The sequence below is a fragment of the Macrobrachium rosenbergii genome, chromosome 1 (genome assembly GCF_040412425.1).
Source record: "Macrobrachium rosenbergii isolate ZJJX-2024 chromosome 1, ASM4041242v1, whole genome shotgun sequence".
NCBI classification, from domain to species: Eukaryota; Metazoa; Arthropoda; class Malacostraca; order Decapoda; family Palaemonidae; genus Macrobrachium; species Macrobrachium rosenbergii.
The window spans coordinates 23370239-23398050 of NC_089741.1; the positions used below are offsets into that span (position 1 = coordinate 23370239).

The 27812-nt window shown below is 35.9% G+C and overlaps 2 protein-coding genes across 3 annotated transcripts in view; one reads left to right on the forward strand and one right to left on the reverse strand.

Moving 5' to 3' along the window:
- LOC136841773 (cuticle protein 19-like) overlaps positions 1-27812 on the reverse strand; it is a 414507-nt gene that overhangs the window by 365089 nt on the left and 21606 nt on the right. The window lies entirely within an intron of this gene.
- On the forward strand, positions 1842-26926 carry LOC136841656 (uncharacterized). The gene is made up of 8 exons (XM_067108848.1): positions 1842-2818; positions 18695-18856; positions 20015-20138; positions 21351-21475; positions 23562-23675; positions 24208-24353; positions 25477-25590; positions 26794-26926. Exons 1-8 carry the CDS (start codon positions 2707-2709, stop codon positions 26923-26925), a joined length of 1029 nt encoding a protein of 342 aa, XP_066964949.1. The 5' UTR covers positions 1842-2706; the 3' UTR covers position 26926.

The window sequence follows — 27812 nt, forward strand, 5'->3', positions numbered from 1 at the left end:
AATCATTTTTCCCACATTATTCGATTTTATAGTGTTGCCCTTGTAGAAAAAAATCATACGCGCGTTAATAAGAGTGCATTTATATGCTCTTTATAGTTAGTTACCCGTTGGAAATTTCCTCATTGGTACTTGAACGAACGAAATCAACAGACAAAAATAAATTAAAATGCGCATATGCTTCTATCAACGTTCTTGCTTAGTCCCATCTCCAAGTTTGTATTTACCCTGTCTCTCAGAGTCCTTGTCTTATCCAGTCTACAGTTACTAGCTGTCAAGGCCCACAGAGTGTACAGTATGTCCATATTTGATGACTGTTATACTCATATTATTTCCTTCTCCATATGCGCTAAATTCCCTTCCCACAGCAGACTGGTATTTCTTATCTTAAATACAAATGAATAACAACTACGATAAGGCCCCTCAAAAGGTGGTCAGTGTAAACATTTCATTATTTCACGTACCTCAACCAAACCCTGAAGCTTTATCAATTTTGTCTACCTCATTAAGTTATTTATACTAGTGACTGTATTTCAAATCTTAAACACATTGCCTAATATACCCCTTGTATTTTAACTAAAATTTGTTTATCTTCTTATCTATTACTTTGTTAAATTATATTTCCTTTTCTAATAACTGATCTCTTCTTTCTGTATTCCCTATGATCTTCAGTCACTGTTACTTATTTCTGATGAATATAATATCTGGAAGCTTCAATTTCAACTCAATGGCCCATTTGGTGGGCTAGTTCCATATGAATAGGGTTCATCTTCTGACAAATTAAACAATAAATAATTATTCTACGAAAACCTACATACTAAAATACAAGATAAACCATATGAATTCTGAGTGTAGAAAGTTTACCGAGTGTTCGTATTGATATGGGTTTTATAGCTGTGATTCATTAACAAAAATATAGTATTATTTCGGTTCAAATTACATCTGTCACCAATCACAACGTATCTGAATCTTAAGACTACTACCTGATCCACAAACTGATACTGAACAAACGGATAGTGTCCTGGATACTTCGTGATCGAAGTTTGTTGAAGTTTGTATATATAACATTTGTTTTGCGTTGTTTTGAGGACGCTTTACTCATTCCGTATGTATGTATGTATAATTTAATAAAATGTGCTTTGTGACATACCTGATTTCAAAGTCTTCATACCTAATAAGGCAAAACGACTCATTTTTCTATTTTACCTGATTTCAACCAGTCGCCACCCTCATACAGAAAACTACCCCCTTTTCATCTAACCAAAAATCCACACAACCTTCACATGTATGCAGTAACCAAATTCATTGTGATACCTTATTTTACAAATCTTCACACATATTGTTAACCGTCTGTTTTCTATGGCTTAAGTAATTTCAACCAATCTGTACATATATGCAAAAAAGTACCTCAGTTTTATAGCCTTAATTTCAATAAAGCTTCGCGTGTATGCCTCAAATTATCGCCAGTGATTTCAACTGACCTTACACGTATATAGCTAACTATCTCATCTCTGCAAATTCCTTGATTTCAACCGAACACGAAAGCCACAAATTACCTTATTTCTTGCAAAATACTTGATTTCAACCAGTCTGCATATGGGAAGCACACTAGCTCATTTTTGTATCTTAGTTAATTCCAACCAAGCCTCTCACGTATGGCGGAAGTTACATCAATTTTGTAGTACATCTGACAGCAACCTACCTTCACATGAACACAGGCAACTATCTCATTTTGTATTACACTTAAATTCAGTCATCTTTACACGACTTCAACCAATCTTCACACCCATGCAAGCGAGCTATATAATTTCGTAATTTACTTCAATCAGCCGTTTAACCAATACACCCTACTCCAAAACAGATGAAAGCGATTTTTTCCGTACGTTAAGCTAAGCATCATTTTGTAAGTTTAAATAACTTTCAAATGCGTTCATTCGAGTTACCCTACTTTTTCTTTTTTACTTCAGGAAGCTGTACTTGTTTATATAGCCTACATTTCAGAAGATTTCTATTCTAAAAAGTTACTTATTTCTCTTTTTTTTATTTGCCATCGTTACTGAAACAAAAACGAATGGCTAAAACCGAATTCCATACAACAAATGTGTTTCCAGGTTCTATTAACCGTAGAAAACAATGATAGAGACAAAAAAATTAATAACAACAAAAATTTAAGAAACCGTGCTTTCCACCATAGAACAACCGGATCCATGACACCCATAAAACGTAAACCTAGATCGCAAGTAGGTGTGGGAGGGTAGGGAGGTAGAGGAGGACTGCTGTAATTTCGGTCAACAAAGCAACTCCTCTATCATTATGGCATATAAAGGGATTTACGGGACCGTCACCTGTCTGTCTGTCTGTCTGTCGTCCCTCCCACCCGTAGACCACACCAGTCTCACTTCCCCCATCTTACGGTGGGCGTTTTCTCCGATTCCCATTGATCCCATGGGCCTCCTATCCCTCCTCCCCATCTTCTTCTTCCTCCTCCTCCTCCTCCCCTTCTTTCCTTCTCTCCTGGCATTTGGCGCTAGCGGGTCCGTGCGTTCAGTCAACGCAGGAGCCCTCCAGTCCTTGATCTTTTTTTCGTCTGGTCCTCAAGGGTGCTGCCGATTTTTAACTCTGGAGGTCGAAATAATTCTAGAGTTTCAAGAGGTTCATCTTAGACTGGCGTTTTGAAAGGAGTGTCGATTGAATGTAGGAAGTGTCGACATGAGTGCCAAAGGATCTTGCCGGGTGCTTGTTTGGGTAGGACTCCTTTTAGGGGTGAGCTCCAACTTCACAGACGTCGCCGTGCCCTACTCTCCTAGGGCATGGTTTTCGAGTAAGTAATTTGTTTATTCTTTAATCTTCCTTCCTCAAAAACTACCTTGCCCTTTTGATAATGGAAACTTGCAATTATAATACTGTCCAGAAAATTTTACGAAAAAATACTTGCATTATATTTTCAACATCAGCGTTCGGTATTTCATGATGTGTGTTTTTACTGATAATCTCCATATTTCTTACAAGGAAGTATGTTTAAAAGTCAGTTTTACTTTTCTAAGAATTTATCCTTGACAATCAAAATCATTTTCAGAGAAACGATAATCGGAAAATAGAGCTTGAAACAAAATTACGCTATGGTGAAAAACGTTCCGTTTACAATTTCTTTCGAAGAGACAACAGTCTAATATGAATATACATCTTTCCAAGGTACCTTAATTAAAACTTGGAGTCCCTATCCAAACAAATATTGAGATCATGTCAAAAAGAAATAATTAGCAGCCACAGACAGAATGAAATTCACCAGTGATTCAGAAGTAACTACACCAACTGTTATTCCCCTGATGCCGCTAAAGCTGGAGCACATTATCCTTAGCATGGAAATCACACTCTTTATCATAAACGAAGTTGAAGATATATAAATGACAAACTGAAAATTATCTCTCCAAATTGTTTTTCTTTGCAATTTCTCATTTATATATATCAAATACGTCTGTTGCTTCTTCCGTACTGGGTTGCTTTTCCTATGGGGCCATTACCGGTTGCAACTTGGATGATAATGAAAAATAATACCACATACCTTTCATAATGCAACACTTAAGTATAAAATCAAAAGCTGATACCAAAACTCATGCGACGAGGCTCATAAAATTCCTCCCCGTAATAAAAGGAGAGGGAAAAAGCGGAAGGCCAGTCCTCAAGATCTATGGACATACAAAGTGGTAACAAGAGCACGAAGTATGGTTTACCTGTGCTGATTTCTCTCTCTGAGGCTGCTGTGAAAGCGGACCATTAATCTGTTTTTACTGACCAATTATTGGGATTTTGCCAAAACGTATAATGAAATTCAGAATGAACATACATTTAATCTGGATACTGTATCACTATTTCATCATCATTATCCATAATAAAAATACTCTTGATCTGAATGACATATTATTTCAGGTGTATATCAATATTACAATTATTATTTAAGTAACCATAAACTGACATTTACAAAGAGGCACTCCAGTGATACTAAGGACTGACGGGAACTAAAAAAGGGGAAAGGTGTAAGGAGCAGCTTCAAGACGTGATTTGACTCATAAAGAGTGCTTGTTGAAATCCTCTTCATAATAGTAATGCATGAAAGTTGTCAAAGGTGTGTCATACAAGTGGCACATTATGCTATACAAGAGTTATGCGTTTTATAAGTCATGCTTCATATTCGTTATACAACAATCGCACATCTTAGGCTTGTTATGCAATGGCCACTCTTGTTATTCGTCTTACAAAGATGTTATATATTTTACGTAAGGATCGTCATGTAGAATTATACATATGAAAGAGTGAAATACATCATACATGTTATACAAGTCATTCCTGCTATCCCAAATCATACTAAACATGCAAGTCATGTATAACAGATATAAAAAAAAGAAAAAAGCCCGTAGTGACTAAAAAGGCATGCTATCTATCTGAAAATAGGTCTGTCAAATATAAAACTTTCTCACCTTTACAGTAATCTATTCCTTGCTTTACTTTAGACACGTGTGTTCCTGTGCGTTGGGTTCCAGGAAAAATCTGACAAACACCAAAATGTTAAGAAAATTTTCATCTCTACTTCTTTTCTTTCAGCAATTAGTCTTTATATTGTTAAACCCTCATTTGAAACCCTTCAAACCACAATACAAGAGCCTTAAAAATCAGGGAGCGGCAGAATGCATGCAACGTAAGGGTCGTGACGCAGTGTGTGTATGTATGTGTGTGTGTGTGTGTGTGTGTGTGTGTGTGTGTGTGTGTGTGTGTGTGTGTGTGTGTGTGGAGGGGTTTGATGCATTACTGATACAACCTAAGATCATGCGTATATATGTATGGATCCACAAAATTAACCACTTCATATGCATGCTATATATATATATATATATATATATATATATATATATATATATATATATATATATATATATATATATATATATATATATATATATATATCAAAAGCAAGCAGTAGGCGACGACCAGCAAGACACATCAGTGTGAGGTGCATGGTCCAGGAAACCAGTTAACTCTAACAGATCCCTGATGATGTAATAAAGAAATTATCACGAAACGTTAGAAATAAACAAATATGTTAGAGTTCACTCTAACTGGTTTCCCTGGTCCACCCTCACACTGATAAATCTATATATATATATATATATATATATATATATATATATATATATATATATATATATATATATATATATATACATATATATTATATATATATATATATATATATATATATATATATATATATATATATATGTCTGTCTGTCTTTGTCTGTGTATTAGCCAATGAACCTTTTTCTCTAAGAAGCAGTACCTCCAGAGTAAAGCAGAACAACATTCGCTGGTAAAACTATCTTTTAAGTACTAAGTTAACGATGAACCCTGTCCAGAGGACTCCCAGTTTCATTTCTTAAATCCCGGGGAAATTTTCTTCCAAAAAATGTACAGTGAAAGAGGTTTATCATCAAATCAATGATAAAAGTTATCGTGACAAAGAGAACATAAGGAAATTCAAATCTCACTTTTTGCTGATGCACGCGTGCGTGTGTTTAAGCATTAAAACAAACATAAACGCGTCGGATTTGTCTCGTGAACCAACCTCGAATTGCAAGAGAGATCAAGCATACATTTCCACGATCTCGTGAAAATCTTCAGGTCATAAACTTTTATATTAAGGCGATAAATGCTAGATGTTTTCCAGAGCAATAAAATAGAACATGTCATTAAGGCCATCAGATCACTACGCACGATAATAACCTGACCTACTTCACTGAAGAATTAACATAACATACAATAGCTTATAATGGTTAAGGGAAGTGGAGACAGGGAACCGAGGGTGGGGAGACAAGTGAAAGATGTATGTCTGGTAATCCTTCTGACGTCAGAGCTATGGTTGTGCTGTGCGTTTAGCTAAACCACTGTCTGTGGTTATGTGCGTTCATACTTACCGAAGTTGTTGTTGGCGTAATTGCACCAAAAACGAGAGGCTTCTCTCTCTCTCTCTCTCAATAAAAGCAGTATCTGTGCTAATGACAAAAACGAGGGAAATTTTTAAAAATGAAATTAAATGTACTGCTGGGAAATATATGAAAAGGACTGAAAAATGGAAACCACCAAGAATCGTAAACAACAAATGGAAATATTTTCCGCAAACATAATAACACAAAAACTTCGGATTCTGTCATTTTCAAATGACGCTTATTTGACCTGGAATCCCATTTATGGAACTGATACGTACACAAAATCCGTCGTTATTCGGCTTCCGAAATGTGATATTCCTGCGACTGCCAAACTATGAGGCCGAGATTTTACCCCTCGGCCATTAACCGCCTTACATTATCATCTTCCAACACTCCTAATATTTGGCAGCTTGCAAGATGGTTTATTCGTGAGATACATTTTAGGTCCCTATGAACCGCGTTCCGCTTTGCCCCTTGAACGAACTATTTTGGTTCATGGAGAATATCCCCATTGATGTACCTCTAAAATGCACTGCGCTTTTGGTTGTCCAGCCAAACAGGCAACCTAAAAACTTGACTATGAATATCATATTTATATACTAATGTATTAATAGGGAAGGTCCAGAGAGAGCTCCAACGGCCAGGTAGGATGTTGTCGAGCCCAATTTAGATGAAGATGTTGGATTTGAATTGGAATATAAAATTTAGGCCACCGGCCAAGCACTGAGACCTATGAGGTCATTCAGCGCTGAAAATAATGTTGAAACAATTGTTAGGAAAAAAGCGAAAATTAAAATGGAAGAAAGACTATATGAACGGTGGTACAGTAAAAGGAATGAAAGGGGTTGGAACTATGGGGAGAAGGGACGCTGCAAAGAACCTTAACTAAACCTGGAGAGCACCCCTTAGGAGAGATTAAGATGTTGAACTCCTACTGTAGCAGCTTTCCAGCAAGGTTAAGGGGAGTAGTAAAGTACGTGGGTGGCCAAGCTCTTGTTCAGCCATTTAGGTTGACGACCTACTTCTGTCTACCATACTGTATTCCTTGGCTGTCAACTTTGCTAAATGTGTACGGCCACCCTCCGTTGACGATACAGGCTACGTTCAAAGTCCTTAACGGTTCCAGTACAATGAACAGAATAACATATACTGATGGGAAACCCAGCCGTTTTTACGAAACACTGGCTCCTCGAATGAAATAAAGACCTGGTAAGAACAATTTTAGTTGTTAATGGCTCTTCCGATAATAAAAACAAGAAAAATGCTTATAGCGTGCGAACAAAATTATAGCTTTTATATACAGTGAAAGAAAAAAATATTAAACGAACAAACGTCAAGTCAATGTCAAGGTAACAATAAAAAGATGCCCATACAGTATAAAGGTTTTTGTTTTTTTTAAGTTAATAACATCGTCACTCACTTCTCTTCGATCGTAATGATCAGACGTGAAAATACACATAACTATTTATTTACTGTCGACAGTATTTTGTTTAACAATCGATAGCGTTCTCTGTGAACAATAATGGCTATCCGGCATAATGGACCCATTAATCATTAATGGGAAATTAATAAAGATTACCGCACCCTTGGCCAGGAACTTGCCTTGCCAGAAGTTACAGATACTAAAAAACAACCAAGGGTTCAATGTATTGTTGATTCGTATTCCTAAACACAAAAGAATTGTTATAAGGAAGCTGATTAAGGCATAAGTCCTTTACTAAAATAACCACGCTCTGACAGGGAAAAAAAAAACACGCTTTGTCACAGGTTGAAACATAATGCGTGTTTGACATCTAGTTGGTTTGGATTCCTAGATACTGGTAGCAAAGATGGCGTGTCATCTGGAAGAAACTGGTAGAGTGACCAGAAGAAACAGCAGGCCTTTGATGTTCCAGTACTCTCCCCGCCACTTATTGTCACCATCAGAAATCTCCTGCTCTTAGGCAGGTCTTGTTCAAATATAGGCTCGGTGGATTCAAGTTCTAAACAGAATACAGACGATTTTATAACATAAGATCTTAGCTTCAACTTTGTCCAAAAATACCTATGGCAGAAGAGGGCAGTGCTGCATTTACGGATTATCGCGTAGTTTGTAAATTCCCGAATGCTCTTTAGAGGGAAAGATATTCAACGTAAAACGTGACCTTTTATTCATCCCGTTCCAACAGAAATCACAGACAAAAGAATTCACAGAACTAAATTAAATAAAAAAAAACCGATTATCAATAAGAGCGGAAAAACACGGTCATTCGAGGCGTCCTAATTAATGACGCGGGCTATAATTATCAAGATCAGTATTAGCACCAACGACCACAATCTGTCAACAACCGCTGATGCTAGCACACTGGCTTGTCTGCCAGATGTCCGATGATCCTGAAAATCCTTGCAAGAACGTATACTGAGTTACGTAAATTACATCATCCGTGAATTTTTACAAGGAAACCACTGTTTATTTTTACGCTTCTTAGAAACCCCTTATTAAGTTCATCTCATTTTTTTTTTCGTGGTCATCACAGTAACTTCCTATCAGAAGACTGAATTCCCGACAGTAAAAACTCTGATGTAATTCAAAATTTAGTTCACAAGAAGGAATTTATCACAGTAAACATAATCATAAGAAGCCTCCAGGAACTCAATTTCATTCTCCCAAACCAATACCAAGGAGAAGATTTATGAAAAGCTTTTAATAAATCTAAGATAAATCTAACACAGGCAGATGCAAAAACATCACATATACAGTTTTATGAAAGCGTAAAGTATCAAGTATTTAAAACGACGTCATACAGACATCACAATTGTGTCTCTGTAGTAAATCAGTTTACATTTTAAACAATGACAATGGAACTCATGCAACAGAGAAAACAAAAACAACGTGATGGCTAATTTACCCTATATTCGTGAACATACGAAGCTGGGGTGTCACCGTCTAATCGTCTAAACAAATTGATGTTGTGTGTGTGTGTGTGTGTGTGTGTGTGTGTGTGTGTGTGTGTGTGGTTTTTGACGCTACTAAGTATGAACTAATGGATCCTACTCTTCCAAAATCTTAATGTATCAGGAATAACCGTAGTCGCCCACAATTACACACCGCAACGATACATTAATCTTAATCTACACATGTTCAGCAAGTTTATCTCATTTAAATGCGTCCGCAGTACTTCCCACTCCCCACCCTCAACCAAAGCCTGTAATTATCACCACTCGACGGATAAATAATGCCTTCTGGAGTCAACAACAATAACGAAAGGCCTGGGCCTCTGAGAAAGCGACACTAAATTGTGATCGCTACGGAAGTAGCACAGCGGAAAGCCAGTGACTTCGCTTTAAATTGAAAGGTCACGTAACGGATGGCAAGAGGCGATTGTGAACACGAGTGTCAGTCGAACTGATCGATTTATGTTGCGTATTTCAAACGTGTCTCTCGAGTCCTCCGATGTCCTGATTCAGTCGAACTGATCGATTTATGCTGTTTATTTCGAACGTGTCTCTCGAGTCCTCCGATGCTCTGAATTCAGTCGAATTGATCCAATTATGCTGTCGTAGTAAATGAAAGCTTCATGGGCACTATTATATACTTGATTTTCTCTCTCTTCATTCCCAACTTCTTGCATTAGCATGGCTAGATTTATTGCTTTCCGGACGGTTCACTCTTACTATAAAAAAAAAAAAAAAAAAAAATCATTCTTCTAACAATAGTTTCCTGGACGTACTTGTTCTGAACTCGTCGTACTGAAATTTTTAAAAAACCAAGTGGAGGTTATGATATTGGTTTGTAATTGTTTATGTTAAACAATCTCACACGAGAAAACTCTCAGTAGAATTTTTTGCCACTGTTAATTTAATTTCCGAATAGAAATTTTTATACTGGTAACAAATATCTTCTTGCATTAACCTAGCAAGATTTAATTTTTTTCTGGGCGATTCGCTCTTACTGACAAAAAATTCGTCTGAAAATCATTTTCTTATCTACTTGTCCTGACCTCGTCGTCAAATAAAAATCAGCTTTAGGCTACACGGTTAGTTTGTAGCTGTTTAATAAGCAAATCCTACTGTAGGAGAGACGACTCTTAACAAAATTTTCTATGCTACTGTTCATCTGATTTCTAAATACAAATTTTAGTTTTCTGTAAAAGAAAACTATTGTGCCGGCTTTGTCTCCGTCCGCACTTTTTCTGTCCGCCCCCAGATTTTAAAAACTACTGAGGCTAGAGGGCTGCAAATTGCTATGTTGATCATCCTCCCTCCAATCATCAAACATAACAAACTGCAGTCCCTTATCCTCAGTAGTTTTTATTTTATTTATGGTTAAAGTTAGCCATAATCGTGCGTCTGGCAACGATAGAGGATGTGCAACCACCGGGCCGTGGTTACATTTTCATGGGCCGCGGCTCATACAGCATTATACCGAGACCACCTAAAGATAGATCTGTTTTCGGTGGCCTTGATTATACGCTGTAGTGGCTGTACAGAAAACTCGATTGCGCCGAAGAAACTTCGGCGCATTTTTTACTTGTTTATATTGGTAACAAAGTCTAACAAGAGAAACTTCCAAGCTTTTTTTTTTTTTTTTTTTGTTAACCAAATCTCACCAGAGAAAATTCAACTGTTGAATATAGATTTTTCATGGTTATTCATAGTTCACAAGAGGAAAATCCAATCTTAACAGGAAACTGTTTAAATTACCATTCAGACAGAGCAAACAATCACATGGAACAAGTTTAAAATATGTCTAAGCCTAGCAAAGCAAGGTTTACCATCAGAACTAAATCCCCAAGAAAACAGACGAAAATATCAAACGAGAAATGAAAAAAATAAATATTTACGAATATAAAAATGAATGTAATTCAGAAAAATCAAGATGAGAGGTGCTTGTATAAATCTGGCGATGCACAACACTGCCCGAGGACAAATAACCAGATATAACTACATAGCAAAAACAACCGATAATTGAAGAAAAAAAAAAACGCTGTTGTAGAAGTTATCAAATGCATATTGTCGGTAGCTTACAAATAGGGCAGGTGCATATGCGTATAGCTATAATCAAATATGTAGTACCTTGATGCAGAACATGTGATTACAAATCCTACGTATATTTTGCCTTTGCTTTATAAACAGATCAGGTGGTTGACATTACAACTGTATTTTCATTACACTATAAATACAGCATGTGACTGTAGATATAATCAGGAGCATACTACATAATAAAGCAGGTGACTACAAAAATAACGAAACACTTAGTACCTTATAATAATAACAAAACTAACAACCAGACCACATTACCTTACAAATAGAACAGATGGCTCCAAATTAACCAGCTACACATTACCTTCTGAGTACAGCAATTAATGTGAAAATTAACCAGCTACACATCGCAGTTTAAGTACACCAAACGGTTATACAGATAACCAGGTACACGACATTACCTGAAAAGCAGGACGGGAGACTGAATAAATATCTACTGAAGATAGAAGGCATTACGTGAAGTACATTAGATCTTCAAAAGTTGGTTTGTTTGAAAGCAATAAAATAGAGAGTAAACAGTAGAAAACGTAAATGAACGATTTAAAAGATTTTTAGTATTAATACTGAAACGTTATCATTTACAGGAAATAGTAAATAAAAATATGAAACAACGGGACTTCTCAGTAGTAAACTTGTTATGCGTATAACGGGGCGTATGTCTGCATGGATATGTGCATCCGTGCATGTGTGTAGATAATGTACAATACATCTGGCTTTACACACACGCACACACACACGTGAGCACAGCTGTGCATCCCCTCACTTTCCAACAACCCTTTCCTTTCTCGCCTAACCAACAAGTGAGACAAGAAAATAAAAAGCTGCAGACCTACTTTTGTACTCCATCTTCCCTTCTGTCTGCAATGACCAAAAACTCTCTTTCACTTCACAAAAAAAAAAAAAAAAAAAAAAAAACAGAACGGCCTACCACTAGATTACTCTCAGCGGCTTTGCTGGTTTTTTCATTTAATGATCTCCACCATTTATAATGGACGCGTGGATGATATTAAAAAGAGTAAAAGGCTCATCACTTTATATGGAGGCATAGATAGGATTTGACAAGCTCCCAGCTTTTGATGAATTCGTGGATAAGACTGGATAACTTCACAGTTTTATTTGGCGGCAAGGATGCGACTGGATAAACTCAATGCTCACCTATTCGTATCCATAAACTCACATGTTTATATGAAAACATGGTTGCGACTGGATAAGCTTATTACTTACCTATCCATAAACTCATATTTAAATGAAAGCAAGGATGCAATTGGATACGTTCAGTACTTACCTATTCCTATCTACAGACTCATAGTTATAAGAAAGCATGGATACGATTGGATAAGCTCAGTACTTACCTATTCCTATCCATAAACTCATATAGTTATACGAAAGCATGGATGCGATTGGATAAGCTCAGTACTTACTTATTCGCATCCATAAACTCACATATGTATATGAAAGCACGGAAGCGATTGGATAAGCTCAGTACCTTTATTCCTATCCATAAACTCACACAGTTATATGAAAGCATGGATGCGATTGGATAAGCTTATTACTTACCTGTTCGTATCCATTACTCACATATGCGTATGAAAGCATAGTCGCGATTGGATAAGCTCACCACTTACCTATTCCTATCCATAAACTCATATTCATATGAAAGCATGGATGCGATTGGATAGGCTCAGTACTTATCTATTCGTAACCATACTCGTATTTATATGAAAGCATGGATGCAACTGGATAAGCTCACCCATTCTTCCACGGGGGTGTATATCTGGATAAGCTTCGCAACTCATCCAGTCGCACCTACACCCTCACAAATGTATAGGGAGGAGTGGATACGAATGAATGAGTTCACCAGTGAAACAGAGCTGTGACTGAGATTAAGCATTGGAGCTGATTTTTACATATGTTGCAATAACCTTTTAACAGTAAGAGTCAACTATATTTTTACTTTTTTTTTGCTTCTATTTCCTAATATTGTTACAGTCTTCCTTCTTTTATGAAGCTGGTCTTTCGCTTCCTTAGGAGTTAAATCCCGCTGAATCCCACTCTTTCCAATGGGCCTATGTAATTATAGCATCATTTCCCAATTAATCTTAGCTAATATAAATCTTTCCCCGCGACTGACTGGCGGCATTAGCAACACAAAGTGGCGTCACAACTGTCTTGGTCACCGCCACAAAAAATCTTTAATACTGTTGCAAAAAGGAAAATAATTGTAGACGTTCTACTTTAATAACGATTCACATTAACAAAATTTAGGAACCTCCATTAGCGCAGTACATCCACAATTTTAGAAATTCCCAGTCATTGCCGCCGCATATTAATCAAGTGTTTTGAGAACAGCTGTTTATAGTTTCACCTACGCTAACGACGTCAAGCTGCCATTTCACGACAGTTGGAAACCCGATCGTTAATCAACGCAGACGCAGACAAATGATTTTCGGGGCGTCATTCCTCAGGGATGATCATTAGTGGTCTCTTGTTTCATGAATTATGCAGTTACCTGGACGCTAGCAAGAGCTGGCGCTTAATATAACTACGTATGGGAAGAAGTAGCCTGCTGTCGCTGATGTTGTTATTATTATATGATGAGAATATGTTAGAATTTATTTAATTATTCCTCCACCCGCATTTAAATCGAGTCCTGCTCTTGCTGATGTTATTATCATGAGGATATATACGAATTCATTTAATTATTCCTACAGCCGCACTTAAATCGAGTCCTTTCTAAAAACAACGGTCTCCAGGGAAACAAGCAAATGAAGAACGAGGGAATAACGGGATAAATAAAGAAATAGAAAAGCGGGAAGGAAATTTCATCCAGACTGGATCTCCTTTTAATCGCCGCCATAAAATGGCACGGAATAAGACACAGACGACATGGGATGGGAAACGGAAGGTAAAAAAACAGTGATAAAAAAGACTATGTGGAAGTTTTGAGACCGCGATGAGTTTCCCACCCGACAAGAAGTCGGTAAAACCACAATAGCCTACCTACCTACCTACTTATTTTTATTAAGGAAATCCTCGCTGTGTAACGGATATCTGGCTTTTTGTTTTAGTATTTCTGGCTATTTTATTCATGCTATCGCTTTTTAAAATCTTCTCTTCAAATATCAAAAGAAGTTTCATTCTCTGTTTTACTTTTGCCTGTGGATGAATTGTCTTCCCCTACAATATATGGAAACTTAGCCTTTTTATATATTTTACCTATTTTTCCTGTAATAATAAGAAACCTTTCATTAATATCTGTTATGCTATTTCTCCCATAGCAATTTTTTTTTTATTTTCTCCTAATATCAAATGGAAATTTCATTCTCTGTCTCAAGTTTTAGCAGTTTCTCCAATAATATATCTCCCGTATTTATTCAAAAATTGAGGGCAACGTTCATTTTTTTATCATCATTACAATATGAACCATTTTCTTCATATTTTCTGTAAACTAACATTTTCTGTAAAAATGTTAGTGAAAACTTTCATTACCAAGTTTTTCGATTTATCCTCTACAAATATACCTTAAAAACTTAACTCTGCTTATCTGAAATTTTAGCAATTATTTTTCTGTAAAAGAAATCTAGTGTGATAGATTTCTTTTACAGCTATTTGTCTGTTCGTTCGCACTTTTTCTGTCCGCCCTCAGATCTTAAAAACTACCGAGGCTAGAGGACTGCAAATTGGTATGTTGATCAACCACCCTCCAATCATCAAACATACCAAATTGCAGCCCTGTAGCCTCAGTAGTTTTCATTTAATTCAAGATTAAGTTAGCCATGCTCGTGCGTCTGGCAACTCTATAGGCGCCAACAACACAGGCCACTACCGGGCTGAAACTTTCATGGGCCGCGGCTACCTTTCTTTATTAATATTAATCTTTATTTCTCCCATATTTTTACATTTCCCTCAAATTTTCATTACCTACCTTAAGTTAAATTGTTTTTCCGATAATACTTAACAAATTTCATTCATTCAAGTTATAATCGCAGCATTCATCAAATCCCTTGATTTAAAGCAATTTTTTTCCTTACTACTTTAAACATTTTTCTCAGAAAATAAATTAGTTTTATCATTTATCTTGGTTTTAGCTACTTTTCCCCCCGTGTTATATTTTTCCTTATGGGCACTGATCAAAACTTTCATCTGCTTTTCACAACATGACTTTTATCAATAGTCTATTTGGTGATTTTATTCACGACTTCTTTTATGCTTTTGTGAGTGAAATTCCGAATCTGAATGAATTTCTCAATAATAAAACTGCTAAGTTAAGCCCACGAGATATCTAATTATTTATATATCAAACGTAACTTCATGAAACACATCATATATATATATATATATATATATATATATATATATATATATATATATATATATATATATATATATATATATATATATATGCTTTAACTAGTGCTACTGGGGTTTATGTGATCAGCACATCCGCCTCTCTTCGTAGGCCACCAATTCAAGCACTGATCAGAAGCAACTTTTCTTACATTCACTGTTCTAAAATATCTTTGCCATACACTAGAAGATTAAACTAAAGTTTCACAGCACTCAGTGATTTTCGAGAGGTAAAAAAATAAATAGATAATCACTATTCGCGAAATGCAGCGATTCGGCTACCTGGTTTACTGTTTATTTGTCACAGGTGGAGAAAGTGGTATTTCTTCACTAATCACAAATAATATCGTTACAAGCCCTAATAAATATTATTTCAGTAATTATGTCACATAAATAGATCTTCGGATGTTTTAATAACCAAGAAATATAAAAAAAAAAACTAACAAACGCATGTAAGATTTTTAAACCATTATATTGGTAACGGTTAAATATCATGCTTTTCATTTGACAGAATGTGTTCTTTTCTTCTGATCCCTCCCTTTCTGTTTTCTTATATCCTTAATTAAATATTTTTTTCTATTATGGAAGGGTTTGCATGTCTCACGAAAATTGAAGGAACCTGTTACGTTTCCACTTTATCATGACAAAACAGAAAAAAGGAAAGAACAAAAGGGCAAGGATGAAATATATGGTAGTTTCAATGGCATGCAATGGTTTTAATACACAAATACAAATAACGAAAAAATTAACGCCAGAGTAAAATTTATAAAACTATTTAGGACATGCAATTTTCTCAGCTTTATCTAGAATTTCATAAATAAAAAAAGAAAAAGTAAAATTCATAGTCCTATTTTGTTCGCACTGAATCTCGGCCATAAAAAATACAAAGATAAGCAAACGTAAGAATAAAACATACCATCGTTTTTCAGGCAAACGTAATTTCACCCCTTAAAGCAACACCATGACAAATGAGAGAGAGAGGAAAACAAACGCTTTGGTGAAATATAAGGGGGAAGAAAAAGAAAAAATAACAGCCGTCAGGTATTCATGTAAACTAGTTTTTCCAACATCTGCGACCGAGGGAGACCCTGGCATGACGCCATATGGTAAAGGAAAACGGACGGAATGTTTCATGTATTTGTTTGTGTTGAACTCGAAAAAATAACTACAATTTAAATACGTGACTCAGTGGCACAGACCTTGCATTTGTACGGCCCGTGGTTTGCTCCCGGCCTTCAGGCACCAGTTGAACAAGCTGTGAATGGGCAGCTTGGGGCTGATGAAAGGGCTTGGGCCAAGCAAATTCATCCCTAGAGATGCTGACAGCTGGATGGCTCTATCCTTCTGGTACCATCCAACCAAAGGGGAAAGAGGACTCTATGTGCGTATGTATGTGCAAATATACATACATACATATATATATATATATATATATATATATATATATATATATATATATATATATATATATATATATATATATATTATATAATATATATATACTGTATATATACATATACACACACACACACACACATATATATATATATATATATATATATATATATATATATATATATATATATATATATACGTATATACGCAGGCCTTGTCAAGGGGGGAAACAGAATGCGATACCATCAGGTTTTCTGTCCATTCCCATGGATTCTCGAAGGATTTTATGAGTCGAAGGCGTCTGGCTTCTCTTGGTCGTCACCCATCCACATACTGACTAGACCTAACGTTATTTAACGTTGCTGATTGAACGACAGTAATAAGAGTACGTGCATATCAATAAAAAAAAATGTGTACCAATTATACATATATACGCATTTTTTCACTATACGCCCTTTCATCTTTGGAGGGAGTATTAAGGATGACTTTGAAAGCCCCAAGGCCTTTCCTCGACCCCAGCAAACGCTGGTGCCCAATTACAGCTAAGTGGACTAGCGGGCGGTACGCTAAGAGCGAACCATGGACCTAGCAAACTCAGAGGAGAGTGGCAGGTTCCATTCAGCAACGGCGACTAATCACACACACACACATATATATATATGCGTGTGTGTCTGAGTTGTACATATGTGCGTGTGTGTGTATATGTATATATATATATATATATATATATATATATATATATATATATATATATATATAGGTTATAGGTCTAAGTGTGTGCATGTGTATACATACATATATACATTATATACATATGTGTGTGTGTGTGTGTAGCCTATATATGTCATTCAAATAACATAAAGATCTACAAATACGTGTCGAAACATACTCAAAATCCGTAAGATACTAACGCACACGTACCTTCCGTGAAATGGCATATGTAGCCTACACGAGCTATAATTAGTACCGTATATATATATATATATATATATATATATATATATATATATATATATATATATATATATATACTAAAAAATTATATATACGGTATATATAAATATATATAAATAAAATGTATGTATGAATGATACATATACATAAATCTATATCTAAACATTGATATCCACACTTATATGCTGAAACATACTCAAAATCCATAAGAGATACTAAAGTACATACGGCTTCCGTGAACTGGCTCATGTACACGAACTATATTTTGTACATAGGCTACATCGAGCTCATATATTCCGTGCCAAGAGGGGATTAGCTCCTACGGGAAATAACTGAGCTACGTAATAATTAGACCTCATTTCTGTGACGTCATTGTCTTGCTAACAAAAACTGTTACAATACTGTTTTTTCCACTTATTTTATGAACTGGACCATTCATTATTTTTCCTTTTCCACTTCTTGACGAAGCGGATAATTAAAGAATTTCTTCGAATACAAGACTGCTGGTTTTCTGCACATATTTATTGGTCTTCAAATTCAGTTAAACAAATGTTAATAAATCTTACACTCTTATTACAAACTGCTCGGAATTCTCTACTGCATTTTTTAAAATTTAAATTACAGCTCTCAAGAGAAAAAAACCTCAACATTTTCAAGAACAATGCTTATCAGAGCTTTTAGAGGCATAGTGGAAAATTTTTCAAAAATATAAAAAAATCAAGTATCTCTCGTCTGAAAATTAAAAAACAAAAAACTTAAGCATCTATAAACATCACGTCTTTTGAAGACACTTTCGTGGAAAACAAAAAAAGAAAGCATTTTCGAAATACCACAAGAGTAAATATCAATAACGCAAAAATACAAGCAAAAATGAGGACATCTACAACCAACTCAGAAAAACAAAAACAATAAAATTCATCTCATATGAGCCCACAAAAAAAAAAAAAAAAAAAAAAAAAAAAAAAAAATCAATATCTATAACCATCATCTCTCCTTCACAGGCGGCTTTCCACTCTCGCCCCTCACGTTGGTCAGGCTCCTGAACGGCAAATGCGACGCGGGTAACGGTCAGTTCGGGACGTGTATGGCCAAGTTCGAGTGCTTCAAGAAAGGCGGAAGCGGCCAGGGGATCTGCGGTCAAGGCTTCGGCGTCTGCTGTGTTAGTAAGTGTTATGGCCAAAGGCCTATACATAGTCAGTGTGTGTAGTATGTGTGTGTGTATGTACTGTATATGTATATATATATATATATATATATATATATATATATATATATATATATATATATATATATATATATATATATATATATATATATAATATATATATATATATATATATATATATATATATATATATATATATGTGTGTGTGTGTGTGTGTGTGTGTGTTTGTATATGTACTGTATATATACATACATACATATATATATATATATATATATATATATATATATATATATATATATATATGTGTGTGTGTGTGTGTGTGTGTGTGTGTGTGTGTGTGTGTGTGTGTGTATACATATAACATAAATATAATGTATGGAAAGAGCGAGAGATTGAAGAGGGTGGTGATCACTAGGTCAACGCCAGATAAACATCTAGTGAATAATGACGATAACATAGAATATCGTTTACTGTAGAATTCAAGTGAGGAAGGCAGGACCACTTGCTTTTTTTATAGCTACCGAAGTTTTATATGATGGCCACTAAAACACTTTAGGATCAACAATTAATTGAGGTTCTGCTAGACACCAAGACCTTTCACTGGATAAACAAGTTCTTATATTATAAGCTGTTAATATGAAAACGAAAATTATTGTATCATGTTTCAGTACATTAACATTACTGCATTTATGATCAATGGTATCAATTACTTTGAATTAGTTTATAAGACTAGTAATCAATGTTATAAATAAAGTAAATATACTTATTCGATCAATGTCAACTGTCAAGCCGATGCAATATATGCAATTCTTGTCAGATTAAAAAGATCAGATATAGGATAAGCTTTTTAAACTCTGAACTTGAAGTTGCTGTTGTTTTCAATTATACGCCAGTCTGTTATTGGCGAATTATAAGTTCAAAATTACTATCAACAAGACAAAAAAAAAAAAAAAAAAAAAAAAAAACTTTAGTGTCATGAGATCACAACTATTATTTGATTACTTATATTAGTTTTATATAAAAAAAATACTGTATTAAGTCATAATTATCATCCGTGGAAGAATAAATCACCCAATTGTGTAGTAGAATAGAAGAAGTAAATGAGGATAAACGAAGACAATAAGAGAACTGATACAGATGAATGTCTCTCCAGTCACAGCCATAGAAAACGGAGTAGCGTATGGAAACAACACGCGGATATACAAGAGCGACTTCAATGACGGAGTCCACATCACCTACACCATCTTGCGAATGAACAAACACATCCGCCAGTTTAGGTAATTAGGAATGGTCAGTGATAATACGAAATGAAGTGGAATATTGCTCAGAGTCACCTCGTCTGATAATTAGCTTAAATTCAAAAAGCTTTCCAGACACCTGCTGGTTTTAACTCTATAGTCACTACAGCTGGTTTTGAGTTCTTCATTGGAGAGGTGGATATAGCTGTCGCCTGGTACGCTGTTGGCCCAGCGTCCGACTCTCCCACCGGCTAATGAAGAATTAGAGGAATTTATTTCTGGTGATAGAAATTCATTTCTCGTCATAATATGGTTCGGATCCCACAATAAGCTGTAGGTCCCGTTGCTAGGTAGCCAGTTGGTTCTTAGCCACGTAAAATAAATCTAATCCTTCGGGCCAGCCCTCTCTAGGAGAGCTGTTAATCAGCTCAGTGGTCTGGTTAAACTAAGAGATACTTAACTTTTTAACAGCTGGTTTTGATCATCAGCATTTCTAAAATAAGTGAATGAATTATAATGCGCGAAAACCTACGGCAAATGTTCGTCAGCAACAAGTGCCCATGTGAAACGACGTCTACTTATCAGAAAAGAAAAAGCAACTGATTAAAAATGGATATAGTGATTTCTTCCAAGTCAAGGGCAGCCATTTAAAAACACTTTCCAATTAGAGCTAAGTATAATAAGAGGTGACTCTTCTGCAATGCCCTTCGTCTTGAAGACTTTTACCCTTCTAAGTACGGGGGTGTTATCACCTACAGGCAGGGTAGAGGTCGGGCATATTACCTGGACGTCCTTAAGTCATTTATAGAAGGTATGTATTACAGTAATAACAGGTATTCTCCCATTACTAAGCAGTTTCTGTTTCCTATTATACATCAGCAGGAACCAAAACGTTCCCTTTTTACAGCTCATTCTCTTCATACCTGTGGCACGGTTCATAGTTAATACTTAGAAATATGTAACGCCAAGCTGCTAGAGATGATAGTTTGTAAATAAATGGACTACAAACAATATACTCAGAAACGACTTCATTTACTAAACAGGCCTATCGTAGTTGCGTCTATGGTTATAAATACGCTACATTATTTCACACTCAAATGCTGAAAATCTCTAATATCACTGTGAATAACAATGTGATTAACCACTTCAAAATTTTAAAGCTGTTTTTATCCAAAAGCTTGTCGTTGTATTTACTTCAAGGTGAGTACTCTCAATCCATGATACCCGTTTCATCAGATTTACAAATTACAGATTGGACGTGAAGATCCTGTATATGTACGAAGTCGAAACTAATGGACTCTGCGCGCATGATTACATGCTTGTTAATCAAGACAAAAAATTTGAAAAGGTCTGTGGGCTGAGCAAAGATATCCACTGTAAGTATACTCAGTTTACAAACAGTATTTTCCATAAGCAGAAAAAAATAAGGATTAGCTCAGTACTAATCAAACCTGTTTCCCCCTGGACAATATGATTTCCTCATGATACTAAACTGCAATGTTGCAGATTTTGCGGAACTATAATTATAGGGCTTCAAGATTTGTATATCTTGTACCAGAATAACTGCTTTTTAGCATGACAGTTAGAAGCTTCCCCTACATATACCTATAATCCCTCTTTGGGTTCTTGCAATCTACTCTCCCTACATGATGACACCCTGGATGGCTATACCAACTTCACTGTACACAATGAAGAGTAATTTGGCTTTTCAAAGACTGATTGTAAGAACAGAGAAATTATAAGCTCTACAAATCTTGGTGATGCCAAACATAACATTCCCTCAGTTCATTTTCTCACACCATTAGGATAAAGGATCTAACATCCTCGAGTTACCTTACATGCACCGTGTATCATGATCCCATGTATTGCTTCCACCTCTGCCACACACAGTCTACTACCTCTTTACAACACAGTGGTCCAATCAAAATATACCTGCACCTCATGCGACCTACTCCAGTGATACCCAAGTATTGCTATCACTACTGTGCACAATCCACCCAACTGTCGGGAAAAAAATTACACCTATTCGCATTTATTGCTACCTCTTCAATGTACACCTTACCCATCCCTCAAAAAATCCACTACGGTGATCCCCAGTTGCTGCTTATGCCACTTCCATCCACCTATAAAACCCACAATGGTCCACATACAATTTAACACTCTCCATGAAGACCATCGGGTAATCTTCGTCTACAGCTAAGAACATTCCGGCACCTCACTACAGTAACCCCATTAAACCTATGCATAATCTACCATGCCTCATATACCCATTACTGTGATCCTATAAAATCCATGCATAATCTAACATGATGCATCAAGCTCATTACAGTGACCTTCATCTACTACTAACGACATTTTCATACCCACTCTACCCCCTACCCATGTAACCCATTATTGTGATCCCGTAAATCCCACTACAGAGATCCAGAATTATCGTTGCCTCCACTTTCATTCGCAATCTACTACATTTCACAAAGCCCACTAAGATGTTCTTATATTGCTAACAACACTTCCACACCCAATCTATCTTTGTGTCATAGAGCTCTCTAATGTAATTCCGAAGTATTGTCGTCTACACAGTCACACAAAATCTACACACTTCTCCCAAAACCAACTATGGTGGTCATGTACTGCTCTCAACACTTCTGCATAATCTACCCCCTCCCCATACGTGCACTAAAGGGATCCAAGTGCTGTTGCTTCACTTCCTCACACAATCGACCATCTCGATCCCCATTTACTACAACCCTACTTCTATTTGCAATCCACCCACAACACTCAAAACCCTCAATGGTGGTCACCAAGTACTTCTAGCTCCACTTCAGCACAAAATCTACCCAATTCGCTCCTCGTAAGCCCCACAATGATGGATCCTCATAGCAACATTACCTCCACTTCCTTGCACTCCTTACAGAGTTCATAATGAGATCTGTAAGTACTAGTACCTCCACTTCCATGCTCAATTCTTGCATTCCTCACAAAGGCAACAATGTTTATCCCAAGTTCACATTTCTGATCTTCACTGTAGAAATATAATAGTTTAAGTTCTGTTGGGTTTATTTTTCAATCTTTATATCGATTTATATTTGTTTAGCAGCATTTCCCACATAACTAAAACTGCAATTAGCCTATCTGGATGAGATATCCTGATAAAATTTACTGACTGTATATGGAATTTAAGGAATCTTTTGTTTCGTAAACAAAAGTTTTCGTTAAGAATCCTTATATGACATGTGTTTGAAATTTTATTCTAAAATTATGGATTATAAATTTTGAGGAATTTACTTTCCTAATGATAAACCAACATTATATGAAAAATATTTCAAGAGTTGAAAAAGAAAAACACTGATATCACGCCACTCCTGAGAGAGAGAGAGAGAGAGAGAGAGAGAGAGAGAGAGAGAGAGAGAGAGAGAGAGAGAGAGAGAGAGAGATGTAACCATCTGACTAACATTCTTACAGATTACATAGACGTGACGGATACTTTTGCTATCTTCACCTTCCACACCGACCCAAGTAAACAATATACCAGGAAGTGGGAGATTTACGTGTCTCAACACACGAGTGAAACTTCTGGTAAGCTATTCATGCAATAGTTTCTCATCTATATATTTACGGAATTCACTTTAATTTATTCCGGAAACATTATTCTTAACAGGGGTTAGCAAGTTCTTGACGCTGTTAACTATTACAATAGAGGAGTTATTAATGAAACTCATATGTAAAAAAAACTTGTATGTATATAACAGTAAATATTTGCAAGAATTCAGGATTACTTTACTCGATTAGCATTTATCTATAAGTAACTGTGATACCATAAACAGGAACAGTTAATATTCATTAAATCAAAGGCAACAACTGACCAACAAAAGAACAAATGTCTATACCTCCTTTTCTCTCGACTGTCTTTCTTTTTATCTTCCCCATCCTTTATTTTCACACTTCAGTCACCGCGAGAATTAAGCAACTTCATCGGTAAATAAAATCCCCCCAATTTACCCTGCGAAATCTATTATGAAGTTCTTTTGATGGACAGCTATCAGTTCCGATGTAAGCCAGTGTCAGAATGAAGTAAAAAAAAAAAAAAAAACAATTTTGGATGTTCCAGCACCCTCAGGTTGCGGCCAATGGTACAGGGACCTAAGCGGAAAGATCGGCATATGGAACAATGTGGACCCATCATCCACTCACTGGTACTATATCGATAAGCAGGACTACGCTATCTGTCTAAGATACGAAGCTGGGTATTGCAGCGTAAGTAAACCTTGGTATTTTAATGATCTTTTACTCCTTAGCTACCAACTGGGCTAGGTTGCGACACAGAAGCGAGAAAACACTATGCTGTTAAACTTCTAACCAACAACACTCTTTTTCCAGGTGGGGAATATGAGGTAGGGCAAAGCAGCTCAGCTCCTAGCCTAGTTTAAATCAGTTGCTATTAATTTCGACCTTAAGAGACTATATTTCATGAATGGAGGCGGGAAGAAATATACAGCATTATATGTGTGTAATATATTATATCCATGGAGGCAGGAAGAAATATACAGCATTATATATATATATATATATATATATATATATATATATATATATATATATATATAATTCTTCATTGGTGGGGTGGGTAGAGCTCCCGGCTAGCACGCTGTTGGCCCAGCGTTCGACTCTAATGAAGAATTAGAGTAATTTATTTCTGGTGATAGAAATTCATTTCTCGTCATAATGTGGCTCGGATTCCACAATAAGCTGTAGGTCCCGTTGCTAGGTAACCAGTTGGTTCTTAGCCACGTAAAATAAATCTAATCCTTCGGGCCAGCCCTAGGAGAGCTGTTAATTAGCTCTCTGGTTAAACTAAGATATACTTAACTTTATATATATATATATATATATATATATATATATATATATATATATATATATATATATATATATATATATATATATATATACATACACACACACCGTGTATACACACGTGTTTGTAAGTGGTTACTCGTGCTCCAGTGGATGAGACGTTACCCTCAGTAATATAAGGTCTTGGGTACGATTCTCAGAGTGTATAAATCAGAATAAATTCTTCAGGCCAATTTCGTTAAATCCCACTGTGCCTCAGATGACAAACGCAGAGTTAGATATCTGATAGCTAGGACGCTGTGGACAGTGGTAACGAATGAAAAGGACATGAGGCAGCAACCTCATCGCAAAGGCTATATAACCGGAAGGCTTTTATTCTCTGGAGCATCCTCTCTGGATGCGAAAATACTGTATATATATGTAGGCCTGTGTAGGTGTGTACTGTAAGTGTAAATTTGTAAACCTTTAGTTCTCAGAAGCAAGCTGTATACCCAATTGAAAGCACATCCTGTCATCCAAACAGTTCACGTACTTCGAAACTATCGCATTCAAGCCGAAATGCAGCGACTATTTTGAGCGACCTGGAAATCCGCCGAGTTTGAAGCCCGCCTGTACAACCATACCCCCTTCTGCGTCTGTGAGTAGCCTAAATAGAACTATCTTCCTTCTCGGGTGTACATTGATAGAATTCATCCTTCTACCGTTCCTGTTATGGGTAAATAGAATGCAACCTTGAACTTCTGAGTAAGCCTTCTACCTTTTCTGCTATGGGCAAACAGAATGCGTACTGTCACTCCTGGTTCGTCAATATATGGAACCTGCCTTCGATCCTCCTTTATCTGATGTTGTTAAAAACAATGCATCCGGTCGCTTTCTATGTCCAGTACAGCGTACCACTTTCAGAGGCTGCACACTGTAGATGGCAAACAAAGTTCTCTGCAGCATCTCCTCTGTCCCAGCTGCACTGCAGTCTGGCCTAAAGAGATGAAGTAGGTGTTCCTTGCATTTCTATTCACCAGCGAGCCCTGTTTTCTGACATTTTCACCCGAAATTTGCCCTAATTGAAACTTGCCATATTCTAATTTTGTAATTGGATACAGACCTCTGAATGTATTATACGTAACTACTTCAAATCTCTGTGAATACTGTTAAGTTTAAATTTATCGTATCTATCACTTCTCGTTGTAGAAATCGTATCAAGAAAGCTGGGTACTTTTCTCCTAATTTTAATGAAAAACCCGCTAGGAGGAATAACTACACATGTATTTTACGTGGCTTTCTTAGATTCAGTAAGCGTCAGATCAAAAAGAAATTTTTTTAAATACCCCAGCGCGCGCAAATGTAATGCTCACCCCAACCCTCTCCCATCCTATACTTAACAGTCCGAGGTCTCCAATATCCAAAGCCGCATCTTATCCACATATCTTTGTACCATTTGATCACTTTAGGAAATATACGAACTGAAGTGGGCAACCTAAAGAATAACGCTTTACCTATCAACATTATGTGGCTTATTTAAATTAATGATCATACATCACGTTAATGTAAGGAATTCGTCTTTCCTATGATTGTTTTGTATCTTTATCAACTATCTTATCATCCAACTGAATATCTCATCCTCATATTACCTTCACCATCATTTAATCATTAATTCTACAGATATCATATCCATAATTGTCAATTTGCGATGCATCACATTACAAGCACCAAATTGTGATTTATATGGTTTATTTTTCCTCTCTTTATTCACATTGTTGTACTGGATTGTCTTAAACATTTTTAAAAATAATGATTGGCTAAGTCTGCTTCCCACATTTTACTAATGTTATTACTATTTCAGCAACAATACACAGTAACGGGAGGCCTTCAGTATTTCTTCGTCGAATTCGAGGACGGCTCAAACACACATCTCGGCTCCTCGTCTAATCCCTACAGAAACCCAAACATCTTCTTCTCTCAGACAGCCTGTTAATATACAGTATATATATATATATATATATATATATATATATATATATATATATATATATATATATATATATATATTATATATATATATATATATGGCTCAACTATGATCTCTTTTAAGTTCTTCGTTTTCTAAGAATACTAGGACTATTTCCCAATTAAATCCTTAGAATCTGAAGTGGAAAATAACATTACAGGACTAGCCTTATTCTAACAACATTCAGACTGATGTAAGGAAGAGTCAAGTTGAATGCTGAATTACTGAGCAACCGTTCACCGAGAAATATTAGTTTTTTATTTAAAAATCATCTGGTTATCTGAATATTCGTACAGTTAAGTTGAAATAAGTTCTTATTCTTTCTGGCAGTGACTTGGTTACTGTATTTAAAACCTGGCACAAAAAGGGTTTTTCCTAATTTCATTTCGTATTTCAGTTGTCAGTGGAAAGCATATCCAGAAATACTAAGAAATCGAGAAACTGAGAGTACTTCGTTTGACCGTAATATTTACATGGTTCATGTCACCATGACCAAGTTGTATCATATATATATATATATATATATATATATATATATATATATATATATATATATATATATATATATATATATATATATATATATATATATATATATATATATATAATCATTTTCCGTGATATGGGCAATAATACCGAAAATTACCAAAATCAAGTGATATCAAATGTTTACGTATGTATGCATCTATCCATATATCTATATGAGCAACCTAAAATACATTGACAAGACGACGAAGGCTTGAGAAAGAAAAATTAAAAAAAGGGCGTTCTTTCCTTTTACTCGGCTCTAAGCTCTGGAGCACCCGCCCGCGTTACCTTTTCCCCTTATTCAAAAGACATTCCATCTTTCAAAA